Consider the following 25750-nt stretch of genomic DNA (forward strand, 5'->3'; position numbering starts at 1 on the left):
TTAATACCTTCTCAGCTTCGCATCGAAGCTAAAATAAAAAAAAAAAAAATAAAAAAAAAAACACATCATAGTAAAATTAATACCTTCTCAGCTTCGCATCGAAGCTAAAATATAAAAATGCAACCTAATTTTCACTTTAAATCATTGTGGTTATAAAATCTTTATTAATGGTAAAAATTATGATAACTTCTTGTGCTAATATTATGGGCATCAACAAACTTATAAGATAAAACCATTTTTTTTAAACTTATTATTTGTTCAAGAAGTTATTAATCTTTGTAAATTTTAACATGAAAATTTATCAAAAAGTCCAACATTTTAGAAGTTTAATTTTGTTAAGTGATAACAATGGCTCTTACGTCACAAAGCTTTTTATATTGTACACTAGTTTGTAACGTCATACATTAATAATTTCTTAATTAAAAGAGACTCAGCTAAGTATCCTATAAGAGAATAAAAAGCTCAGCAGGTGAACAGAACGAAGTGTTTACTAAACCAGCATGTTGCATTTAAATAAATACTAACGTAGTATTAATGAAAATTAAAGAATTTTATTAATTGACCTTGAATACATTTTAGATTAAAAATCAGCTGATAAATTTAACCAAATGTTGGATGCATTGTGTCTGTTATCAATTTTGTAAGAAGATACTTCACCTTATTATGAAAATTTTAGTAATAAGTATTTTTTATATATTGTATATTGTACTGAATTATAACCAAAATATGTAGTATCGTGTACTTTAGCTAAAAAAAGAAAGGAAAAATGAATAACATTCAGTTTTTCTTTTGGTTGTTATTATATAAAAATTATTAGCTTATACATATTTAATATTAAAAGCAATCATAAAATTAATTATTATTTTTTGTTTAAGTAAAGTTTTTGTTATTCTTTAATAAATTTCTTACAAATACTGTAATTAAAAGAGCTATGGTTAGTTGACTATATTTTTATTAATCAATTATAGTGTTATAATTAAATTTATTATTCTTTACATACGATTAATATTAAATGTGTAAATTTACAGTAATATTATCACCGAACATATTTCGTGCTTATGTTAAGAAAATTGGCTAATGCAGTTTTATATAATTGTAGATAAATTAATTAAAACTATTATAGTTTATACCAGTTTTATTATGAGTCACTTCTTATTGAAATAAATTGTAAATAGATTGTGTAATGAATTGTTGTTATAGTTGATAGTTGGTAAATATTTTGTGAGTAAATTTTAATGATTACATTTTCATGATACAACGTCATACATTTTGAATACAATTTGATTTTTATTTCAGTTAAATAAAAAACAGTTGTAGAATGTTTATTTGGAAAAATGATAGCTATGGAGGTAATGGAATTATTTACAGCTTTAGAATCTAATCAAGCTCATGAAGTTGAAGATGTTAAACATAAATTTCATGAACAATTTAATAGTAGTGAGTTATTATTACAGTCAGATTAATTGTTATTAATAATTTCAAAAATCAAGTTTCATCAATTTTAACTTAAAGCAACCTACCTTTATAACTAAATAATATATCTTATAGCTCGGGAACCTTGGTTATTAAATGGAATGTATGATTACTTTATGTCTACTGGATCTCAACGTGCAGTTGAAGTGTTAGTAGCTATAAGGGAACCACATGACAAATATCTCTTTGACAGGTAAATTGTTGTGAAGTTATTAATCATTTTAGTTATTTAGTAAGTAATTTAATTTTTATATTTGAAGACTTGGAGATGGTTTACGTAGTTCTAGCCGCTTACAAGCACTCACATTACTAGGACATGTAGTGAAAAGACAACCAACATGGCTATTCAAAATAACTAATCATTCTTTAATTAAAGATTTAATAAGAATTTTAAAGGTAATTATATTTTAGTGAAATCAAAAAATAAAAATAAATAAAGATTTTTAATAAACTGAAATAAGTCTTCTTCTTCTAATATTTTAACTATTTTATTTATTATAAACATGAGAATTTTTACTTAGATTTTATGTATAATTAGATTAACTAAAATTTATTTAATCTAAATATAGTTAAAATGGTGCTTTTATATGTTTTAATTTTATTATTTGTTGTTAAAAAGATTGTTTGATTTGTTTAATTTTATTCCAAATTTTATGGAAGATATATTCCTTATATCTTTCATAAGATTTGGACTATTTTATTAAGGTCCTTACAAGTTTCTTTGTAAAGAGCTTAACCTTAAAAACCCATCTAATTTACTTATTTAAAACTTTTATACTGTAAAATAGAATTGTTCACTATTTAATCCACTGTAGTTTTCCATTTTCTCTCTTAAGTCATTATTAAAAAGGCCTAGTTTAATGAATTAAAATAGTCAGGGGTTAGTAAATGATAATAATTAGTCTAATCTTAATTAACCTTTAATAGGCTAAATATACCATCTTCCCATATTATAATATTTAATAGTTATTGTAAATAAAAAACACTGCTATTTATTTAATTTGCATAACAAATATTTATGTTTACTCATTAATAATATTAATTATTTATTATGTTTTAGTTACTAATTTGTATAACTTGTATATCGAACAGTGTATCAGTGATAATAAAGAAAATTTTTATCATTTAAATTTTCATTACCTACATAAAAGATACAGAGAATTATCGTCTTACAATATAGGACTTGTCTTTCCTTTTTATGGTCTTTTTTGCTTATAACTTTAAAATTTTGGAGTTTTTAAAATCCATTTTAAAGATCTAATAATAGTGGGTAAATTTTAATGGTTAGGGGGTGGTTTCACCATTATAAATATTATACTGTTAAGCTTAATCAATATTGTATAAAACAGTTTTTAATGAATGTTAACATGAATACATTCATTTTTAGTGAATATGAATGAGAAGGGATTCTTTTTGAAAAAAAAAAAATTTATGTCAAATGCAAATGCATTTACTTATATATTATGTTGAATTGAAAATATTTTTGAATATTGAAATGTAAAAAATGTATGTTAATATACTATATATGAATAAATTAATCATAAATAAAATACATTTTTCACTTATTTCAAATAGTACTTCCTACTTTATATTTAATAAGGTTACATTATACATTATTTTGTAAAAAATTTATGTCTGTAACAGGTTGAAAACGAAATAATTACAATAACTAGTGCGCTTCTTGTGCTTAATGTTTTGTTAACTGTTATTCCTGCATTAATTGCTTCAAGTTTATCTGATATTTTTGAAGGATTTAGGTATGTTTTATATTAGAACAATAGGAATATTTTTTTTAATTAAATGTTTTTTTAAAGTCGATTAGCAGCTTGGAATACATCACACAAACACCGAGCCCCTGAAATACACTTATTTCACCTTCAAATATCATTATATGTATTGTTTGTTCAATTATATAGCATGTATCCGTGCTCGTTTGTTTCATTTTTAAAGTTAGAATATAGTAAGAAGGATAACCATGTAGTTTTTAATCATACTATAAAAGTAAGAAAAAAAACTTATATTAATTTTATAAAATCATTACATTTAGGGTATAATAATTTATGTTTTTATTGCTTTAGCCTATGTTAGAAACAATGAGAATGCATCCCAGTTTAGTTGTAAGCTCCAAAGACTTAGAAACATCTACTGCTAGGTAATTAATATCTTGATAGTCAACAATTAATTAAACAATTTGCAATACAACTTAAAGATATTTTTAAAATAAATATTTATTTTATAGATGGAAAAAAATGGAACAGCATGATGTTGTTATGGAATGTACAAGATATACATTAATGGAAAATAGTGACAGAAATTATCAATCGTCTTCATCCTGGAATACTGCAGAAACAAAATTTTCATCTGCTCTTGGTATTTTTATTTTTGTTTTAAATTATATCGCTTCATTATAATTTAATTAAATTTAATATTATAAAATGTAAATCCTATATAAAATTAAACAAAATTATTTGCATGTCAAGTGTTTAAAGTAAAATTTTATTTAGAAAGTATAAAAAGGTATAACTTAAGCAAATTTAGTAAAAATATTTATCATATAAAATTTCAATACAGACGTTTTATAATACTATTTAAATGATTCAAGTATTTTATTGAATTAAGTTGAGAATAAATTTAGAACTCTTATTTTTTTCGTATAATTTTAGAAGTTTTTTATTGAAAGTTTTATTTATAACATTTTTTTTATACTAATATCTCCAATTAGTGTATTGCTTAGATAATACATTAAAATTAAAGATATTTACTTACAAAAAATTTTTGATTGAATAATTAATGTTTAGTAGCATCATGCATTTTTGAAAATTTTTAAAGTAAAATTTATAAATATCTATATCATGCTTAATGACTTTTTTTTTTGGAAAAAAATTTTTAGTTAATTTCTCATGTCCAACAATATTGTTATATGAATATATATTAACAAGTATTATTAAAAAATTTTCGGAATTGTAGAATATTCAAATATAGTATAATAATTTCTCATCTCATTTTTTAGTATAACTCTTATAAATGAAATATAAAAAATATTGTTAATAAAAAAGTATCACCAAAATTGTGTTATTATAATTTTTAGAAGTGTTGAAATCAAGTATCAGAGCAGCTGGGAATATTCTCAGTCCAAATATAAATAAAGATAAAGAAATAGACTTATGGAGTCCAATGTTGCATTGTGGTGAATTTCATTGTGATTCTGTTCAATCTATTCCTACAACTCCTAATTTACAGGTAAAACATAGGATTAAAATATATCCGTTTTTATTACTTCTTGTTTCAATTTTTTAGAACTATTACACAGCTACATTATTGAATCAAAATGAAAATTCTCCACCTGAAGCAGCAATAGAAGCTACTCCTGAAAGTACTCCAATCAGGGTAAATAGATTTTCTAATTTGTTTCTTTTTTTTTTCTTTTGACTGCTAATTGTACTGTGCAATTATGTGTATTTGCTTCTTTACTTGTTTATTTTTTGCACAATAGAAAATTGTATATATGGCTGTATACCATTATGTAATATATTTGTTTAAATAAAAAATCTTTTTACTTTAATTTTTGCTATTTTGCTATTTGATATTATATAAGTTATAATATACACAGTAATTCAGTCTCTAAATTAGTTTTGCATTTGTAAACTTCTATTGTATTTTAAATAATTGGTTAATTTTTTGTTTCTAAATTTCTATTCTTAAAAAAATAAACAGTAAATTGGACAGTAATATTTTGAGTTACAGACATTTGAATGCTAAAAGTAGTATTGTGATGTACCTTCTAGTATAATTCAATTTTCACTTAAATATTAGCATAAAAAATTATTAAAAAATAAAAATAAATGACTTTGAGAAATTAATAGAAGATCAAAAATTCAAAAATGATTGTTCGTTGATTGTTATATCAAACTGAATCACCCGTTTATAAAACATTTTTTTTCCATGCTAATATTATTAGATACATTTTTTATTTTTTTTATTATATTTAAATAATTTATTTAAGTTGTATAAAAACATAAATTTTTTGTACTTGACAATCATGCTATTTTCATTTAATCTTTTCTGCTATACTTAGTATAATTTTTTTTTTACTTTAATAAGAGAATTAATGTTATGTAGGGTAATAAATGTTATAAATAAATTTTATGTTTATTTATGAAATGTGTTATCTTGTTCAAACTATGTAATAAGTAATATATTAAAAATATTTAAAGTCTAAAAAAAAATATATGTATTAAACATCATCTTAATTTTAAAACTTTTGAATTTTTAATGTTTAAATTTTCAAGCTCATTTGTGTAATTATTTAATAAATTTCCAAACGTATTTATAATATATGAATAATCTTGGTTTTTTTAGCTCTTTATTCGACTTAATTTTAGTAGTTTTTTATTAATATGTACTTCTACTTTAAACAATTACTTATTGTTACTTATTATATTGCAATGGATGTTTATATTGCACAAAACCTTTTTAAATTTCTTTAATTAACATAATGAAAACTTAAATAAGAAATTGAATATTCAAGATTAATATATTACAGCTTTATATGTAAATAATTAACTTTAATGTTCATCTAATTTTATTCGTTCGGTGGAAGTTAATCTTCATAAATTTTCAACTATCGCTTTATTAGTATCACTTTCTGAATTTATTTTGACCTATATCCTACAATGTTAAAAGGATGCTAAATATCAACAATCCAGAGTGCCACCCATAAATTCTACTGTAGTCAGAGCATTGAATTCATTTGGTCTAGAAAACTTGTCTAGACGTAATTCATTGACATCAAATTCGCAACCTAATTCACCATTGAGAAAAGAAGGGTTTGTTTTTCCTTCAGAAGGAATCCAATCACAAGCACTTGTCCGTAGAATGGACAGAATGTTAATGGAACGTAATCAGGTAGAAATTGGCCTACATATCAAACAAACTTATGTTTGTTAAAAGCATCTTGAAGTAAAAGTGTTGAATAATTTTTAATTTTTTTTTTGACAACTTCAGTGTATATATCGGTTTTTAATTGAAATCAATATTAATTGCTTTTTAATTTAATTTTTAACTTAGATAAAACCAGATACTTTTATATTCACATGTGTACTGTTATTGACATTATTTTAGATAACAGAAACAAATAAAGAAGAAAATATACGTTCTGAAGCAAAACCCATTGCAAATCCCTTACAATTAATGTCTAGTTCAGATATTATGCAGGTATCACAATTAGATTTATTGATTTGTTAATTAAGTGTCTTAATTCCAACTCTTACTTGTTAGGTACATAGCTTATTTAGACTTAGCTAATGGTCTAACATTTACTAACAAAAATTGTATTTATTTTACATTTTTTATATATTTTAAGTATTTTTATAAATATAATTTTCTAGTACATAGTTTGTCGTTTATTTGAGTTTAATATATTTTGTTCTCTTTAGAATAGAGATGAGGATTTAATTGAATGTGATCAACAAAGTAATGGATCACCCTGCCAGACTCATGAAGGTGGTTTGCATATGCCTGATTCTGCTTCATTTAAAGAATTTATCATTAGTGTAAGAACACGGCGCCGTTATTATAGTCAATGTACACCTGAAAAAACAATGGGCTTTATTGGTATATTTAAAATTTTCATTTTAGTGTAACTTTGTCTACTATTTTTTTTAAATTAAAAATTAATAGAATTCAATCTTATTTTAGGTCCAAGTACTGGAAGTAGTCCTAGAGAAGGTACTGATTTTTCAATAATAAGTGTAAGAAGAGCTAACTCATGTCCAGAAATTAAAAAAACAAATGGAAATAATATGTCTAATGGTACCACACCTTTACAAGAAGAAAGTGAAGATGACCATGGTGATAGTAGAAATATTAGTAATGGTCATTCGTGTATATCGTCAGTAAGAAACACCTTTAAGTTACATTTTTGAGTCTGTGGTTTTTTTCTTCAAAAATTTGATGTCATAAAAATGTTATTTTGTGATTATTGATAAAATATTACGTACAAGTGTTTTTTTTTATTATTTGCTCTATGAAAAGTCAATTTTATCATGAAGGAATTTTTATCGCACTTAAAATACATTAATTTGCATTAGTCACTATTAACCATAAATACAAAATGATCAGTTTATTATAAACGACTACTTATAAAATAAATACAATAATGAAAAAAACCATATTTAATTAAAAAATTTTTTTTAATAAAGAAAATGATAAGTCAATAACTTTTGGATTAGTAATTCAGATGTTATGATGATTTTAAAATCTAGATCAGATGAGAGGTGCAGGTACGACTATATCATTCAATATTTCTCGACCTTACTACTTTCGTCCAAATATGAAAATGTTAATAAATTCCAAAATTTTGGTCCAAAAGTTAATATTGATCAGTTATTTTCTTAATTAGATCATTTCCTATTTTATAAACAAGTTAAATATCTATATTAATATTAAAAAATTAAAGTTGACAACTCTATTAGTTATAAGGAATGATATTAAAAGTAATTACCAGCTGCAATACCGGATTTAGAGGTGTGGAGGCTCCCTGGTCCCAAATTATTTTCCAAATAAAATGAACAATTTTTTTCCGTCGAATTTTCCAATAAATAATTTATTGTGAACAAATATAGATCTATGAATTCTGTTAATATTTAATATAATCATGTTTGTACAAAGTACTGTAGGTAAAGATAAAATGCGAAAAACATTACAAAAGAAAATTTGTTTAATAGTGTTTACTATTTTGAATTTGAATTTTTTTTTGAATTCTCTATTGTAGGGACCCCTCTTTTGTGGAGGCTTTGGGGCTGTAGCCCCAGTTGCCCTCTCTTAAATCTAGGCCTGACTAGCTGAATAATCAAGAAATACTTGTAACTAATAAAACCAAATTTCTTTTTACTATACTGTATTTATTTTAGGAAGAAATGAGTGGTTTATGATAAATCACTCTGTATGGTTTATTTCTATTGAGCAATCAATAAATTTAATATATAGTGAAATTTTGATTAACTGTCACTGTCACGATCATGACTGTGATGATTAACAGATAGAATTTTCCACTATTTTTAAACAATTTATATATAGTTGTTGCATTGCTTACACCATAATTAGTTAGCTGTGCTCGTGAGGATCACATTCTTTTTTTATGACAAATAACAGAAACTGATGGACAAATGAGTGTCAGTTAATCAAAGTTCAACTGTACTAGTTTTGCAAAATACCCAGAAAAATTATACTTTTTTCTAAAATTATTAAAATAAAATTTATTTATTAGAAAAATACTAAAAAAGAAAATCAAGTAACCAAAAGATTGACAGTATCTACTCAAACGGAACATATTTTACCATATGAACATTTATTTTACTGTTTGTTTCCTGCTTATAATGATTCACAAAATAGTAATATTTTAAAATAATGTGACCAATTTAATATATAATTGTTTTAATTTGACTTATTATTTAGGTAATAAAAATAAATCATATACTAATTTTCGAGAAGATGAATCTTTGTGTTTAGTTGAAAAGTATGTAAGGACATCAGCTATTGTTCTAAATCATCGACATACTGCAGCATCTTGTGAGGATGTTAAATTATTACAAGACCAAGTATCTCTTTTAACGTTGCAGTTACAATTTGAACGCAACCGAAGAGAAGTTCATGCAGAACGTAATCGTAGGCTATTAGGCAAATCACGTACAAGTCGGGCACTTGATGAGCACAACTCTGCTTTGGTAAATTTTAATTGAGGTACCCAAAACTGAAGGAATCAAAGTAACAAAAAATTGATTTTGATATGATTAAGTTTGAGAATTTTATTTTCTTAACACATTAACCGACAGTTACAGAGTTTATCAAATTTTCTTTAATATATGGTACAGTTGAATATATTACTGCAATAGCTGTAATACTATAACATGAATTTTTTCATACTACAATAACAGTAATATCACTACAATAGTAATAACTCTACATCAAAATATATTATTGCTACAGCAGTAGTGTCTATCAATGTGTTAAAATAATTTATTTAATGTAATGATAGTAAATACTACATTATTTAAAAAAGAAGTAATAAGAATTTTAGTCCTCACAAATAATGATAATTTTTCTTTTTAATAGTAATGTTATAAATTTAGATTTTGGCATCTAATCGAACTTTCAATTTTATAATGAACTAAATTAAATAATACAAATATTTATTTGAATCAAACATTAATTTTAACCATTTTCAAAAAAACATTTTTTATATCATTCAACAAATTTTACGTGTTGTATGATTACACTAGTTCAATTTCCATACTAATTTACAAGGAAAAAGTTTGTTTGATTATTTTCAGTCTTTATTTTTACATTTCAAACATAACTACTTTATGTATTTATTTAATTTTTTCCAAAATGTAACTTTGACCTTTTCAGCTTTCGGTGCCTCAACTTTATTGATTAATTGTAATTTTAATATAAAAAAATAACTATTTGGTTTTTAGAAAGACCAAGTTATAATGCTAGAAACTGAATTCAAAAGTATAACTTCTGAACTTGAAAAACTAAGACAATTAACAAGAAATCAAATTAATGAACTAAAAGAAAATGTATCACATTTACAAACTGAGGTAAGTAAACTTAATTAAATATTTAAGTATTTAACAATATAGTGAAAAAAATTGTTTGTAGTGCTCCAAATATCAAGAAGAAACAAAAGCTGCAAATAAAAATTGTCAAGAATTAGAACAACTTTATAATCAAGAGAGAATGAAGACTTTTGAAGTTACTAAAGTTAGTAAAAGATAAACTATCAATTTTATAACATTCACATGTATTGCCTAAAGTACTTACTATTATAATAATAATTATAATTTAACTTTTTAGCAATTATCTGAAACTAAAGGAGAATTGTTTAATACTTTGAGTGAATTAAGTATAGTTCAAGCTGCTGCTGATATAAGTAAAGAGTTAAAAAACACTGTGACAAATTTACAAAGAGAGCTAGTCATTAGTGGAGAAATGCAGTCTCGACAACGTGATATTGTTACTCATGTTAATGCTCTTAAATATGATGCTACTAATGTTATGTTAAGCCAAGAATCATATAAGCACCATACGCGTGGTAAATTACATTTTTTAATTATAATTTTTTTTTTGTTATTTAAGTTATACTTACTTTATAGAACTTCAAGATATGGTCCATAAAAAAACTGCTGAATTAGAAGCAACAAATTCCCGAATAGCAGAACTTGAATTGAGGTTAAAAATTAAAGATGCAAGTTTACAAAATGAAAAAAGAGAAATAGAACGGGTAAAAGAACATTATAGCAAACAAATCGCAGAGTTAGAAGAAGAATGTAGAATTTTAAAAGAAATGCAATGTAGATATCATCAGAACGAGTTAGAAGAATTAAGTAAAAGGGAGTGTTTAACTGATATTCCAAAATTTAATACTGACATTAAATTAGTCAACACTAATTCTCCAATAAGTAGTCAAGGAGCTGAATTTAGACTAAATATGATGTTAGCTAAAAATGATGAAGAAAGTGATGAAAATCATGATGTTACTCTACCTATGTAATTCTTTTAAGTCATTATGAGTGATAGTTTTTAAGGAGTAGTAATTTAACTTATATAAATATTCTAATTTATTGTAAACTTATAAAATTCCTAATCAATTTGAGTGACTTTATTGTTGGTTTTCAGATAATATATTATATGATCTCAAAAATACTCAACAAATAATTATTGACGTTCAATTAGGTGGAATAGTTATATTAACAGTGTACAATGTTATTTCAATGAAGTTTTTTTCATCTATAGTTTATAATGATTAAATAGATATTAAAATTGGCTAAAGTTAAATACATGTAGTAATTTTGTGAGTTCAAAAGTGTCTATTTTTATTTATTTTCATCTACAATATTTGTTTTAAAAATTGTTAAAATTTTTTTTTTTAATTAGAAAAATTGTTACTATGTTTTTATGATTCATATGTTAAATCTTGATACCATTCATTTTGCAATTTTGTAATTTTTTCATGTTATTTATATAAGAGAACAATTTAAACCGTAAAATGTCATTAAATTACTTATTCAACTTAATAAACTTTCCTTACTTATTAATTATTTTGTTTTCCTTTTTGATATAATCTCAATCAACAAAAAAAGGTTTAATTATACAAAATGAAGTTTTGTCAAGCTGTCATGAGAATATCATTCTGTAACCCCTAAAGATATGCCAGACACCCCATTTGGAATCTAATTTCATAATAATACAAAGTTTACTCTGGTATTTCATACATAATTATACATTATGGCGTAACATTCACTTTTTTTTGGTCTATTATGTTTTGTATTGATGACCTATTATTAGTCTATAAAATTAGATGTATGGTTAAAAATTAGTTAATTTGATTGTTTAAAATCATAATTTATAAATTAATATTAATGTCGTATTGTTATTTTCTTTGTTACTTAAAGTATAGTATCTAGTATACTAATCTTTAAATACTTTTTAACCATTCCAAAAAGTCAATTTTTTCTAAATATGTAAAATAAATTAGAGTTATGAATCGTAAAAAAAAAAATACGAACAAAATAGTTAAAAATTAAAACTATTTAAAAAGCTTTAAATATGTAAATTAAAATAAATATTCTTATTTAAATTCAAGGTTTTAAAAATAAATAGGTTACAATGAAATAACTGGTTTTATAGGTTCTATTTCAATCCCTGGTTTTAAGTAAATATCTCACCACAACTTAAAAATTTCTAGATACGTAATCTAATAAATAAAAACTATCTTCTCAAAGTAAATGACAGCATAATTGAAATAACGCTAATAACCATAGATTTTTTAGAGATTACTTTTGTGGGAATAATCACTTGCCATTTTTTTTTATTGATTAAATTCTGTTAACACGGTTATTAGTGTAACATACCACCTAGATCGTCATGCGTTAACTAAATTCCTTTGATTATTGTGTTGATTTAGTTGAACGGTAGTGGCGGGAAATTAAAAAAAATAATATAATTATATAAAACTAATAAACTATTTACTAATTAAATTAATTGCAACACGTTGTACTATGATATTAAGCAAAAAAAAAAGAATGGGGTGAGATTTCATATATTTCTAATTTCTTAGATCTAGTTGACTTAATGTCATGAGGTGTCAAATTATTGAAGTAACTGAATCCCAGGGATTTAGGTGTCTGTTTATTGGTTATTAGAGACTTCAATTTACTATAATATCCATCTTGATATTTTAGGGGAAACAAAGTTGTAACTAATAGATGATTAGATTAAAATATCTAAATTACTGTTAGTATAAATATATTAATATTTTTTATATCGGTATTGTTATATTTGGTGTTAATATTTCCACTCATTATAATGTTCTAATCGTTCAATTTTATCCCACCAGCTCAGTAGAATTAGATATGTTTCTAAGATTGTATTGAAAGGGTTACGTCACTTTTTAGGACCACTGTTTACAAATTATATCCCGTCACATGTAGTAGGCAGTACGTTTTGCTGTAACTAAGAGACGAACGTGCACTTCTATCGTTTTCATCGGTACTCGCGATGGTATGTACAATAATTTTTGTTTTTATTAATTTCAAATTAAAATAGTTTTTCTATACCATTATATAAATTATATATAGAAAATTGGTTACTATGAAAAAATAAAAACAAATAAATAATAATAATAAAATGTATTAAATATCTATTGACTAATAAGTATTTCTTCTTGTATTGTGATAAAATTAAAGCAATAAGCTATCAAAATATTAAAATTGAATGATCAAATACTAAAGCTTAAAGTATTATAAAAACTATTTAATTTAATTTATATGGTGGTTATAAATTCTCTTTGTTTAGGAAAAAAACATTGTAAAATTGTTAATTTTTTTGTAATAATTCATTATGAAAATATTTAATTGATTCTTAAAATAATTATATTTTCTTTTTAATATTCTAAAATTATGATATATATTGCTTTAAAATAATTAATTCTAATTCCTATTTATCTTGATTGTTGATCTTTATGTGTAAAAGGGCTTTACAATTTTATCGTAATTGATAAGTTAAAATATTTTAAAATATGCCAAAAACCTTGCTGCTCAAACAATATTTTTTATTTATTTTTACATTAATAATATTTTTCATATTCGAAATGTTTTTCTATTTATAACGATCTTATCATACTATATTATTTTCGAATTGATGTATTTTAATATAGCACCCTTATTTTAACTTCCTTTTAAAAGGTTAACTTTTTAATTTTAAGGACCATAACCCCTAATCATTCATGACGTATACAGGGTGTTCAGTAAGTCAAGAAACGGGTTTCTATTGTTCTCATTGTTTGTAACTGTATAGTTTTACCTTATTATACATAAAAAATGAATCAATTAATTAACTATGAAAAATGTTTGAATATCTATTTCGATACAGACAAAAGTCTGTGGTTAAATTGTATATGACAATTAAAAAAATATTAAATAGGTACTATTGATTTTTAATGTATACACTTTTGGAATAATTTTTTATTACAGAGTAATGCTACAATTTCCTGGAAAAAAATTATAGTTATGAAATAAATAGAAATTTCTACAAATTTCAATTTTTAAAATCATCTTATCATATTTGCTATAAAATTTTATCTTGGATTTAATTACAAATTAGTGGCATTAGTGTTTTTATTATAAGGAAGTGAGGGCTGTACCGGAAATAATGATTGTCGTAATTCAATAACCTGATCAAGTTTCTTTAGGTCATTTTGACCTGTTTGAGTGTTAGTATTATGTACCTTATGCAACGGATGTGATTGTAATGAGCACCCAACTGGTTTCTTACGCGTTCGTTGACCACTTTCTCTCGGAAATCATACTTTATTATGCTCCACTAAATCATCTTGGTGTAATTTTATTAATGTAGTTTAAATAGTAACGCTGAAGTGTATTTTGTTTGTGTTCGAGGTAAACATTAAATACATGATAATAGTTTTTATCAATAAATTTAATTTTTTTTAATAAATAAGCAATTTAAATTATCACTGTGTTTCAAATTTTATTATACTTAGTTTTATTAAAATTCAATTTAAGGAATAAAAGGTAAGTTCTAATTAAATCGTTTACAATGGTTAAATTATATTCAAAATTATAATTTAATTATATTATAAGATGAACTATTAAATCCATTTAAATCAAATTACCACAATACTTAGTTTTTTTTTATTTGTTTATAAAGATAATTAAAAATTTAATTTTTTTAAAACTGCTTATTGAATTTTAAATCTCAATTTGTCGCATCAATTAATACAACAAATCTTGTTTTTATTAAAATGCAATAGACACAATACTTTGAAATAATTTTTGATGAATTTAAATTTAAAATCATATGAATATATGATTTCAAATAAAAGGATATTGGTTTTATTAGGTAAAATTGTTCAATATAATTGTCAGACAATCCGCTGATTTTGTAAAAGATTTGAATTTCTGTCAATTCATATTTAAACAATCTACTAGGGAGGAATTCATATTTTTTAACTACCAAAGGTATAAAAGGTATCAGGAGTGGAACCCCCCCCCTCCCGATAGAAAATAGATAGTTTATTTTTAAGCATTGCCTATATTAAGTCAAGATGTGTCAATTCGTTTTATTAAAAAAATCATCTTGTCCCTAGTATGGAGTAAGATAACGAATTAGATTTTTTTTTTAAGTTAATTAATCATGTTTTAAATAATAAATATAATAACTGATATTAAATATCAGATTTTCTACCAATTGATCTCAATATATCAAGTAATATTTCTACCAAGTTCCAATTTATTGTGGTGATTACCTTCTTTAGGAGATTCAACTAAAGCTTAAAGATATCAACTTGCTCCACCATCCTTATATTTACGAATGAATTATCCAGGCTGTGACGATTCATTACTGTAATTACAAATTATGTACCTTAGACAATTGTTATAGGCAATAACTTAAATGTTGTTTAACAGTAGGATGATGTAATGAGTTATTTATGGTTTATTTGGACATGCAACAACATCTGGAGAGACTTAAATTTAACTAGACATGCCTACTATGATTTTCATATGATATTTTATTCACAGTGTATTTTAGTAAAAGGAAAATAATAAAACTAGTTATTATTCAATAAAATCATATACTTTCGCTTTTATATTTTTTTTATTCACTTTTATTATACTATAATTAAGAGTTGTTATGAAAATACGTCATTTATTTTTACTGAAAAAATATCTGTTTAACGGAAGTTTTCAGTCATTTTTTTTTTTGGTATATTAATAATGGTTTTTAATGAGGTAATAAAATATATTGTATAAAATTTTGTATTTAATTGTATTAAGAGTTTAAATAGTATGAAGTTGATTATGAATTGATTATAGAATTATACTGAGCAATTATCAGCTTAAAGATTTTTTATGAATTCTAGTAAGCACGAAATATTAAAGTTTAATATAATTTATTATTCTTAAAAAATTTCAAGGTAAAAAAAAGTTTTGAAATTAATTAGTGCTATAAATGCTAAGAGAAAAATTACCATTCCGTTTATTTAAAAAACGTTTAAGTGATCACTCTTTTATCAGTTTTAGAAATACACGAATGAGAATATACGAGTGTTCAATAAGTACTTTTATATTCGACCTTAACATAGAGATGGGTTGGCAAATATAATTCAATACTTAATGACGTCACTCACGTCTTAAGTATGTGACATGCATGAATATGTTTGAATTTCTTGGACACTGAGATGTTATACTTGAGTGAATAGAAAATAAATAATAACATTTCCACAGTTGACCGAATAACAACATGAAGTTTTTATATATTGCTTTTATCAATCAATACCTAATATATTACACATTTAGTGGTCTTTATCGGTGCAATCAAATTTCATTGACAATTAAAATAGTACTGATGTTTCTTAATTAAAATTATATAAAGCGCGATGTTATTATTTTTAATTACTACATTCGAGAATTGTGATAGTTATTATTGTATGAAAGATTAGATTATATTTTAAATGTATTAATAGTTAATGAATTTTCAATTCTAAAGATTTTTAAACCTCAATTAAACCATGTAAGTTTAATATTTGAAGTAATACTATATTATTACAAGAAAAAAAAAACTATGAAGTTAACCCATCCGAAAATTATGATTAATATTGCAACAAAATAATTATAATATTAAGAGAGCTATTAATTTAGTCGAACTAACTATAAAAAATAGTTAATTTTTTTATTTAGTAATTCCAAAAAGATATTATAGTTGGGTCTACTTAATAAGTTATTTCTTCAAACTATGTGATTATTTTGTCCAGGACAACAAAATGTTATGAATAACATTCAAAACGGTAAATAAACTATGTGAATTGTGTCGAACCCTTTCAACGTTCAAAATAAAAATGATGTAACATTTAAATATTGAATAATGTTTAACCAAATTTTAAGATAGCGTTATAATATTTTTAAACGTTAAAAAGAAAATATTTATAATGTGACCCGAATTTTTATTATTTAATAATAACTGAAAAATATTTTATTCTGTATATTGTATATTAGAAATATTTTTAACTATACTATTACTTCTTAATGTTCAATATCATTAAAATAGAAAAAAATAATTATTGATAAAACAAACTGAAAAATATATCCAGCGTTAAGACAAAGAATAGATAGATTTATTATTAATATCATTGGGATATCCTTGAAAATGAAAGAAGTTGAATTGATATAACCTCATGTGTTGATTCAAAGCGTATAGCGTATCACCGGTTATATTTACGTAATATTAGAAACGATAAATAACTATTATCATATAGACATAAAGGATACTAGAAATCATTACACAAAAATTACACCACTAGTAATTTCTTCAAATATTTAATAACTATTTGCTTATTGTCGATGTATCGAAATCGCGAAAACGGTCCGTTTTTTATTCTTTTATTGCATAGTAAAGCATAGTAATGCTTGGAAGTCTAAAATCTACTTTTATATATCTTATTATGACCTATGATTTTTTTTGACAAATTTCGATTAAAAAGTTCATTTAAATGGGGCCTAGTGTTAATATGACTAGTACTAATTAGGCAGAAATTCTAAAAATAAAAAAAAATTAAAAGTTTAAATCTTTCCTTAATTTTTTTAAATTCAACTCCTAGACATATAACTATTTGACAAGCTTTTTTGCGTTTCGTAACATAGAGTTGTACATTTTTTAAAATTCTAATAGTTCAAACTATTGCGTGTTAATTTATATTTCAAGAACCTAAGGAGTTTCGTGCCATTACTCCAGAGATTCAAGGCTATTTTATTGTCAAATATTTATATAATAATAAAGTTTTTTGCAATTGAAATTTTAATAGGGACATTGAGAGTTTTTAATAAGTTAGCACTTATCTAATATTATTTTAATGAATAGGAAGTACGAGTTATTTTTTTCCAAATAAAAAAGTACTTATAGCCATTCTGTATGTACATACATTTTACATTCAAACATCAATTTATCATTACACTTACTTAATAAAACATTACTGTAAAAAAGTATTTGTCACTTAGATAACATTTATATCCTAGAAATAATAAAACTATTTAGTAAATGCCAAAATAATATTATTATTTAACTACGGGTAGTAGTTAAATATACTTGTATTTTTTTCTATTTTATATATTTATTGATTACAGGTGATGAGTTAACTCAGCACACAAATTACCATAAGAATGGAACTTACCATGGCACAAAGTGATAAAAATGGAGGTGATAGACCCACAGCCATTATGGTCAGAGGGGCATATAAAAGATATAATCCTTATAGCGTTGTTCTCAGAGGACTAAACATGACTGTACCCGAGGGTACAATGTAAGTAAAAAACATTAGAAACTTAAGTTAATCTAAGTAAACTAAAAACTATAAAAGGTTTTGAGCGCAGTAATAAACAAATACTTATAAATTTTTGAAAATGTTTTGGAACATCTAGAAAAATTAACTCAAATTAAATTTAATCAAATTAAAGCATTTGAAACGGTCTATATAATTATAAAAAGAACAAATCAGCATTATACTATGTAAAATCAGCTGCCAAAAGGTAAAAATACATACTTTTTTTCTTAAAAAAAATGTTTTCTTTTCAATTTTTGACATTGTTGTAAAACGTATGGGAACTTAAAATTTATATCAAATTAATGATTTGGAATTAAGGCGTTTTACATTGTAGAGGTATAAGTGACATTCATAAAAAATTTAGTTATCTATATAATTGAATTTAAAGTTAATAGTTATATTTAGTAAAAAGAAAAGAATAGAGAATTTTTTGATTTTATAAAGATATCCCTTTCATTGTTTAAATATCATGATTCTTATGGGTATACTTTAGAAAGATATTTTTGATAGTCAAAAAAGAATAAATCATACTGTATTTTTTTCATAATGTTATATCATTATTTAACTACTTCTATACATATAGAGAAAGGTGAAACATCTCTCTAAACGGCAACATCATGGTCGTTGACGCAATGATAGCAGTATAATATTGCTTATGCATTTTATGTATGCGTTAATTTTTATTAAATATTATATAAACTTTCTATGATTTACAATATACTTAAAATATTGTTTGTACTAAAAGTCTCCAACACGTTCAAATTAGAAAATTAAAAGCATTCTAAAAATTTAAAGTATACTTGGATATTTTTAAGGAAATAATTAATATTTAATTATTAATTATAACTATTAAAAAAAAAACGGTAGCACAGTGGGGTCGCGGCATAGTAGAGACATTGCATAGTAGGGTCCAGTATAGATTTAATCTGACAGTGATTAAAATCACTATCATAAGAAACGCTTCGATGCAAATCTGTAGATAGTGTTTAATTTTAAAAAATTGATGGATAATTGCAAAAGCAACATCAACTTCTATTAAAATAAAATACAAAACCCATAATTATCATACAAAAATAGTATATTTTTCAATATGGTAGCCATTTGCGTATAGAAGATAGATCGTCGGGACAAATTTTTTTTTTTCATTTTGTAGTACATAAAATAAGCTTTAATTTTATATATGTTTAAAGGACGCAGTATTTCCGGAACATTTTCAAAAATTAAGTTGAAAAAGTTATTTTTTGTAAAAAAGTTACTATTTTAAATCCTCCCAGTGAGCAGAATAAGTGTTAGATTTTCAAAAAAAATTATATCAAATGAAAGGGAAATATCTAAGGTTTCAATACAAAAAAATATTATTTTTATTTGTTCATTTTTGAAAAAGTTATGGCAGTTTTAAGTACAAAAAACATCCCGATAAAATGTAATTTTTATCGCAAACATTACATTTTTTTTTAAATTTTCGACAGCCATTTGCACATAGAAGATAAGATGTCGGGACAAATTTTTTTTTTTCATTTGATAGTATATAACATAACCTTTGATTTGATATATGTTTAAAGGACGCAGTATTTCCGGAACATTTTCAAAAGTTCAGTTGAAAAAGATCTATGTTTTTTACAATATTTTAAGTTTTGAACGCCCCCTATATAAGGGGAAATTGTCCAATTTTAATAAAAAGTATGTCAAATGAAAGATGTACTTATAATGTATTTAGAAAAAAAAAATTTGTGCTGATATATACATTTTTCAAAAAGTTATAGCATTTTTAAGTTGAAAATTTAAAATCGAAAATCGAAAATTTTAACACAAAAATAGTGTTTTTTTAACTACGGCAGCCGTTTAAATGTAGAAAAAAAAGTGTCGGGACAAATTTTTTTTTTTCATTTTGTAGTACATAAAATAAGCTTTAATTTGATATATGTTTAAAGGACGCAGTCTTTCCGGAACATTTTCAAAAATTAAGTTGAAAAAATTAATTTTTGTAAAAAAGTTGCCATTTTAAATCCCCCCCAATGAGCAGGTTAAGTGATAGATTTTCAAAAAAATGATATCAAATGAAAGGTAAATATCTAAGGTTTTAGTATAAAAAAAAATTATGTTGATTTGTTGATTTTTCAAAAAGTTATGGAAGTTTTAAGAAAAAAAAGTGAAAAAATTTCGAAAATTAGCGATTTTTAAATTTGTAATTTTTTTGGATATTTCCCCCATTTGCGGGGAACGAGGGAATTTTTTTCAATTTTTAAGGGTAATGTCTTCAACTAGATACGATTTGTGATCTTTTGACGTATTTTTGAAAGAAATCGGTCCAGTGAGAGCTGAGAAAAAGTGGCAACAGACATAAAAAAAAAAAAAAACACATCATAGTAAAATTAATACCTTCTCCGCTTCGCATCGAAGCTAAAAAATTTCCGGTTGAAATCAACGAGATTTTTTATAAAAAAGTTACGTGATTGTTTCGTTGAGTAATAATTCAATATGTATGATAATTCTGAATTAATATAATATCAAGATATTATATTAATTGCGTTATTTGTTATAAAAAAAATTGATTTCAAAAATCATGACAATATCTCGATGTTATTTTTTAGATATGGTCTTTTGGGACCTAGTGGCTGTGGTAAAACTACTCTTTTAAGTTGTATGGTAGGAAGATGTCAGCTTGATGCTGGAGATATACAAGTTAAAGCCAAAACCAAAATTAATATTGGATATATGCCTCAAGTAATATTAATGACGAATTTCCTAATTAAGTTAAAAACAATGAACATAAAATTTTTTATTTTAGGAGTTAGCTTTATATAAAGAATTTAGTATTCGAGAAACTATGATTTATTATGGCAGATTGTTTGGAATGAGTCATAAACAAATAGAAACTAGAACTTATGAACTTTTAAAGTTTCTAGAACTACCAGGAGAAAGTAATATTGTTAGTAGACTGAGGTAATGAATTATTTTCAATCGATAACTTCATAAAGTATTTATTATCACTACTAATAAAGAAAAAACTTATAGTGGTGGTCAAGAAAGAAGAGTATCATTTGCAGTTGCTTTGCTTCATGATCCTCAATTGTTGATCCTTGATGAACCAACAGTAGGCGTTGATCCTGTATTGAGCGCAAGGTATATAAACATAAATTTTATGATATTATAAAAAATAATCTTTAATTTTTTTAGTATTTGGCAACATCTTCTTGATTTAACGGCAAATGGAAATAAAACAGTCGTTATTACAACTCATTATATCGAAGAAGCTAGGCAAGCACATACGGTTTGTTTTTTTTTGTACCATTAACATAAAATATAATGAAAACTTACTTATTTTATTAACTTCGACATGAAAAACAATTTTGGTTAGATTAACCACAAAAACGGTTAATATAGTGTAAATTGAAATTAAAACAGTTGGAATAACTGACAATTCGATGAATCCAAATATTTACTTGGTTATTCAAACTACCTTAACTACAATTATCACTATATTAACCATTTATTTTTTCCATGCATGCGTAGTTGACAAACTTTTAGTTTTAATTTTTTGAATATCTAAACTTAACATTAACCACTTGGGTATGAGATACTATGAAAATCATATCAAGATTTTTATCATTTCAGTTTTTGAAAAGGTTTCATATAAGCTATATTTTTTAAACCTGCATTAAATTAATGCTAGTTCAATATAAATCAAAATGAAAAAATAAAAAAGCCAAGTAAAGTCGGGATCTAGCATCTCAGCAACAATCAAAGCTAAAATTATTATCTCGATTTTTAGTAGTTGACAGACATTTAAGTAAAAAATCATACAATTTTCTATAAAAGTGACTGATTTTCAAGGGTTTTGCATAGAAATATAACATCTAAATAGTTAATAACTAAATTAAGTAATAGCTTATTTAATGAACTATATGACTAAAAGAAGAAAGACGTTCCGATAACTTGTCTACTATGAGAAATCGGCTTAAAAGTCGAAAATCATATAATTTTTTGTGGAAATCTTAATTTTTTTAAAAATATGTTTCAAATTTGCATTGAAGCGTTAATTACTGTCAATATTAATCAATATTAATCGGTATGTTTAAATTAGTGATGGGCATTTTGGAATATTTTAAACTATTCGAATTGTTTTTATACAACCGAATAGTTTAATTTTAGCATAAACTATCGAATAGTTTTAAAAACTATTCGAATGAGCTACCGAATGGTTTCAAAAAATATTCGATTAATTCTACCTAAAATTTTTATTCAGTACACTTAATTATAATAAAAAGATAATTAACGAATACTTAAAATAAATTATTATACAATTAATAATAGTAAAAATTAGTGATGGGCATTTTCAAATATTTTAAACTATCGATTAACTGTGTTCGACTGTGTTTATACAACCTAATAGTTTATTTTTAGTATAGACTATTCGAATAGTTTTTGAATGACTATCGAATAGTTCGATAGTTACTATTTGATATTTCCCATCACTAGTTTAAATGTACTTTTAATGTTAAAAAGTATAAAATGCCTCAATTTTACTTTGCTGGATGCCTATTGTACTTTATATATTTAATTTAATTTTGTACAGATTGGATTAATGAGGGATGGTCAATTATTAGCTGAAGAATCTCCTACTCAACTTCTTATTAAACATAATTGTACATCATTGGAACATGCATTTTTAGAGCTTAGTAAACGTCAAACACGTAGTAGTATTATGGATAGAGAAGATGAAAATTGTGTAAGTTGAGAATGATTCAAGATTTTTATTCATTTTTATGAATTAAAAAAAAATTAAACAGAGGTTTATGCAAAAAATTAGTTTCAATCCTCTGTGATTAATAAAAATGTTAAATATATAATTTGACTTTTTTTTTTTTTGTACAATAACTTAGAATATTGAAACATATCCAGTTCCAGACAAAAAACCATTACCTCCATTAAAACCAGATATTATATGCTCAAAAAGTCGTGTGATTGCTCAATTAATGAAGAATTTCTACTGGATGAAAAGAAATATACCGTAATTTTTTCCTCACAATAAAAATTATACTTATTCTATAATTTAATATATTTGAATGTTTTATTAGTGTACTTTTATTTAAATATTTTTTATATTTAACATACGTTTACGCAAAAAAACTGCAGTATGTTTGAATGCTATTTAAACATAAATTAGTTCTTGATTTATATAAATTGACTTGGAACAAATCTGTACTTCGGCGTTTTAATAGGTTAACTGGTCCAATTACTAAGCATCCCCCAATAAGTGAACGCCATCAGTTTACTTGAAATTTTTATTTCTCTCGCATTAAAGTTGAGTGGTTTTATTAATTTGTGATAGATGACTTAAATGACAAAATATAAAACATACATTTTTACGTTTAAATATATGATCAACCGATATTCCGTTTAGTTATTGGACGTACTCGGTTTTTGAACTTAAATTCACTTTGGTAGGTTTATTTTTTATTTGATATCATTTATTTAAAGTATTGAAATTTATGATCATATGTTATTCATTTAATATTCAGATTTTAAAAGTTGATTCGTCATGATAAATTTTTTATATAATTTTTAATTTCAATAAATACTTAATTGAATCGAAGACTAGAAGAGTTACCTTATCAAAATTCGATTCTATACCATCGAACTACATAAATTTCCCTATCATTTTCAATATGTGTATTAAATTACTTGCTTTAGAGGGTAGTAAAACAAATTCTAAATTAGTTTATTGCAAGTAATTTATAATAGGGTATTATTTTTAAATTGAATTTTCACTTTAATTATAGTTTAATGTAGATTTTAATATTATAGAATCATGTGTTTTCTTATGATCTTGCCAGTGGTGCAATGTTATCTATTTTGTACGTGTATTGGTCGTGATCCTAAAGGATTAAAAATAGCCGTTGTAAATGAAGAATTATCATTCGGAATGGGAAGTTGTAGTGACTATCCAATGCGAGGATGCAATTTTAGTGTTCCATTGAGTTGTCGGTATATGCAAAATCTTCGGGATAAAAGTTACAATTTGGTATTATAATTAAATGCCAAATTTAACCAATTGTAATAAATTTACGTTAAATTATTACAGATAGAATTTGACTCCTTAGATAAGGCAAAGTTTGCTGTTAAGAAGAATCGTGTCTGGGGAGTACTTTACTTTGAAAAAGGATACTCTGAATCATTGGGAGCTCGTATTCAAATGCCCGATAATTTAACGGAAAGAACTTTGAATATGAGTGATGTTAATATATGGCAAGATATGTCAAGTTAGAATGATATTTAATTATAATTTCGATTTATAATTACTTTGTAATAATTTTAATTTAAAACATTATAGATCAATATGTAAGCAATTTATTACGTAGGGATATGTTATCTAAATATGTGCTTTTTCTACAAAAAGTATTCAAAGATTGTAATTGGCCTATAGCCTTGGCAGATATCCCTATAAAGGTATGTGTGACATTAAAATGTTAGTGATCATTAGTTTTAAATTATAATGTTTATATAGATGGAAGACGCAATTTACGGAAGCAATGACCCAAGTTTCGGTCATTTTACTGCTCCAGCTATAATTTCTTTGTAAGTGTTCTAGTACCCCTTAAGGTGTTGAACTATTATATTAAAATCGCTGTGTTACAGATTTGAGTTTTATTTGCCAATGGTGTTTACTGTGGGAGCAATTTTAATGGAGAAAATGGGTGGTTTGCTTGAAAGAAGTCTTGTTGCCGGTAAGAAACATATTTGTGTGAATTGTTAAAATTAAAAAATTAAATATTATATTTTTGACTTTTAGGCGTTACTGTCATCGAAGTTTTAATTTCTCATATTGTTGTTCAATATATTGTTTTGAGCATACAAACGGCCCTTATGATGTTGGTTCTGTTTGTATTCTTTGACAATCCTATGGAAGGTAGCTTAATATGGACGTTATCACTCCTATTTTTAACAGGAACCAGTGGAATGTGTTATGGTAATCGATAATTCATTAATTATTATTAAATCATTAGATCTTGAAAAACATAATATTTTTTAGGCTTTATGGTTTCCGTGTTTTGTAACACTGACACTTCAGCTACTTTTATGGGCTTAGGTAGTTTTTTCCCATTAGCTATGCTTAGTGGAATGATTTGGCCTTTAGAAGGAATGCATTGGATTCTTAGATCTATTGGATGGGTATTACCTATAACATTATCAACTGAATCATTCAGGGCTTTGTCAGCAAGAAATTGGTCTATAACCCATCCAACAGTTTACAAAGGATTTTTATCTGCTTCTGGCTGGATCACTGTTTTCATGCTAATTACTATTATTGTAGTAAAAAAGAATAACGGACTGAGAAAAGCTATCAAATAAAATGTATTTAACGAAAATTCATATTTA

At 24.4% G+C, this 25750-nt stretch overlaps 2 protein-coding genes across 5 annotated transcripts; both read left to right on the forward strand.

The window, feature by feature from the left end:
• The first annotated feature begins 732 nt into the window (after positions 1-732).
• Positions 733-11573, forward strand: LOC126901708 (hamartin). Of its 3 annotated transcripts, none has more exons than XM_050678398.1 (22): positions 733-934; positions 1029-1221; positions 1297-1437; positions 1549-1666; positions 1734-1869; positions 3118-3230; positions 3288-3474; positions 3552-3625; positions 3713-3843; positions 4562-4713; positions 4771-4860; positions 6157-6378; positions 6595-6687; positions 6909-7086; positions 7171-7367; positions 8741-8864; positions 8929-9197; positions 9951-10076; positions 10138-10239; positions 10333-10570; positions 10632-11025; positions 11155-11573. In XM_050678398.1, the coding sequence occupies exons 3-22, from the start codon at positions 1335-1337 to the stop codon at positions 11156-11158; spliced, it is 3051 nt and encodes a 1016-aa protein (XP_050534355.1). In that variant the 5' UTR covers positions 733-934; positions 1029-1221; positions 1297-1334; the 3' UTR covers positions 11159-11573. The 3 variants fall into 3 exon arrangements, with proteins under 3 accessions (XP_050534355.1, XP_050534356.1, XP_050534357.1); XM_050678399.1 differs by having other exon boundaries at positions 1029-1210; XM_050678400.1 differs by lacking the exon at positions 6157-6378 and having other exon boundaries at positions 734-934.
• Positions 11574-12914: 1341 nt separating this feature from the next.
• On the forward strand, positions 12915-25742 carry LOC126901711 (ABC transporter G family member 23-like). 2 transcript variants are annotated; one of them, XM_050678405.1, is made up of 15 exons: positions 12915-13038; positions 18174-18349; positions 20962-21094; positions 21159-21313; positions 21386-21493; positions 21548-21641; positions 22947-23099; positions 23254-23381; positions 24179-24395; positions 24456-24633; positions 24705-24820; positions 24879-24949; positions 25010-25098; positions 25164-25340; positions 25404-25742. In XM_050678405.1, exons 2-15 carry the CDS (start codon positions 18210-18212, stop codon positions 25721-25723), a joined length of 2079 nt encoding a protein of 692 aa, XP_050534362.1. In that variant the 5' UTR covers positions 12915-13038; positions 18174-18209; the 3' UTR covers positions 25724-25742. The 2 variants fall into 2 exon arrangements, with proteins under 2 accessions (XP_050534362.1, XP_050534363.1); XM_050678406.1 differs by lacking the exon at positions 12915-13038 and adding an exon at positions 14383-14567.
• Positions 25743-25750: the final 8 nt, after the last annotated feature.

This window comes from Daktulosphaira vitifoliae, unplaced genomic scaffold (assembly GCF_025091365.1).
Source record: "Daktulosphaira vitifoliae isolate Bord-2020 unplaced genomic scaffold, ASM2509136v1 Scaffold_3, whole genome shotgun sequence".
Classification (NCBI taxonomy): domain Eukaryota; kingdom Metazoa; phylum Arthropoda; class Insecta; order Hemiptera; family Phylloxeridae; genus Daktulosphaira; species Daktulosphaira vitifoliae.

What these genes read in the sequence shown, in the direction of transcription:
- LOC126901711 (XM_050678405.1), top strand. Translation starts at nt 18,210, where the DNA reads ATGGAACTTACCATGGCACAAAGTGATAAAAATGGAGGTGATAGACCC. An exon ending in ACTGTACCCGAGGGTACAAT is followed by an intron (nt 18,350 to 20,961) that starts GTAAGTAAAAAA and finishes GTTATTTTTTAG; the next exon opens with ATATGGTCTTTTGGGACCTA. An exon ending in GATCCTGTATTGAGCGCAAG is followed by an intron (nt 21,494 to 21,547) that starts GTATATAAACAT and finishes TAATTTTTTTAG; the next exon opens with TATTTGGCAACATCTTCTTG.
- LOC126901708 (XM_050678398.1), top strand. Translation starts at nt 1,335, where the DNA reads ATGATAGCTATGGAGGTAATGGAATTATTTACAGCTTTAGAATCTAAT. An exon ending in TTAGAAACATCTACTGCTAG is followed by an intron (nt 3,626 to 3,712) that starts GTAATTAATATC and finishes TTTATTTTATAG; the next exon opens with ATGGAAAAAAATGGAACAGC. An exon ending in CTAGTTCAGATATTATGCAG is followed by an intron (nt 6,688 to 6,908) that starts GTATCACAATTA and finishes TGTTCTCTTTAG; the next exon opens with AATAGAGATGAGGATTTAAT.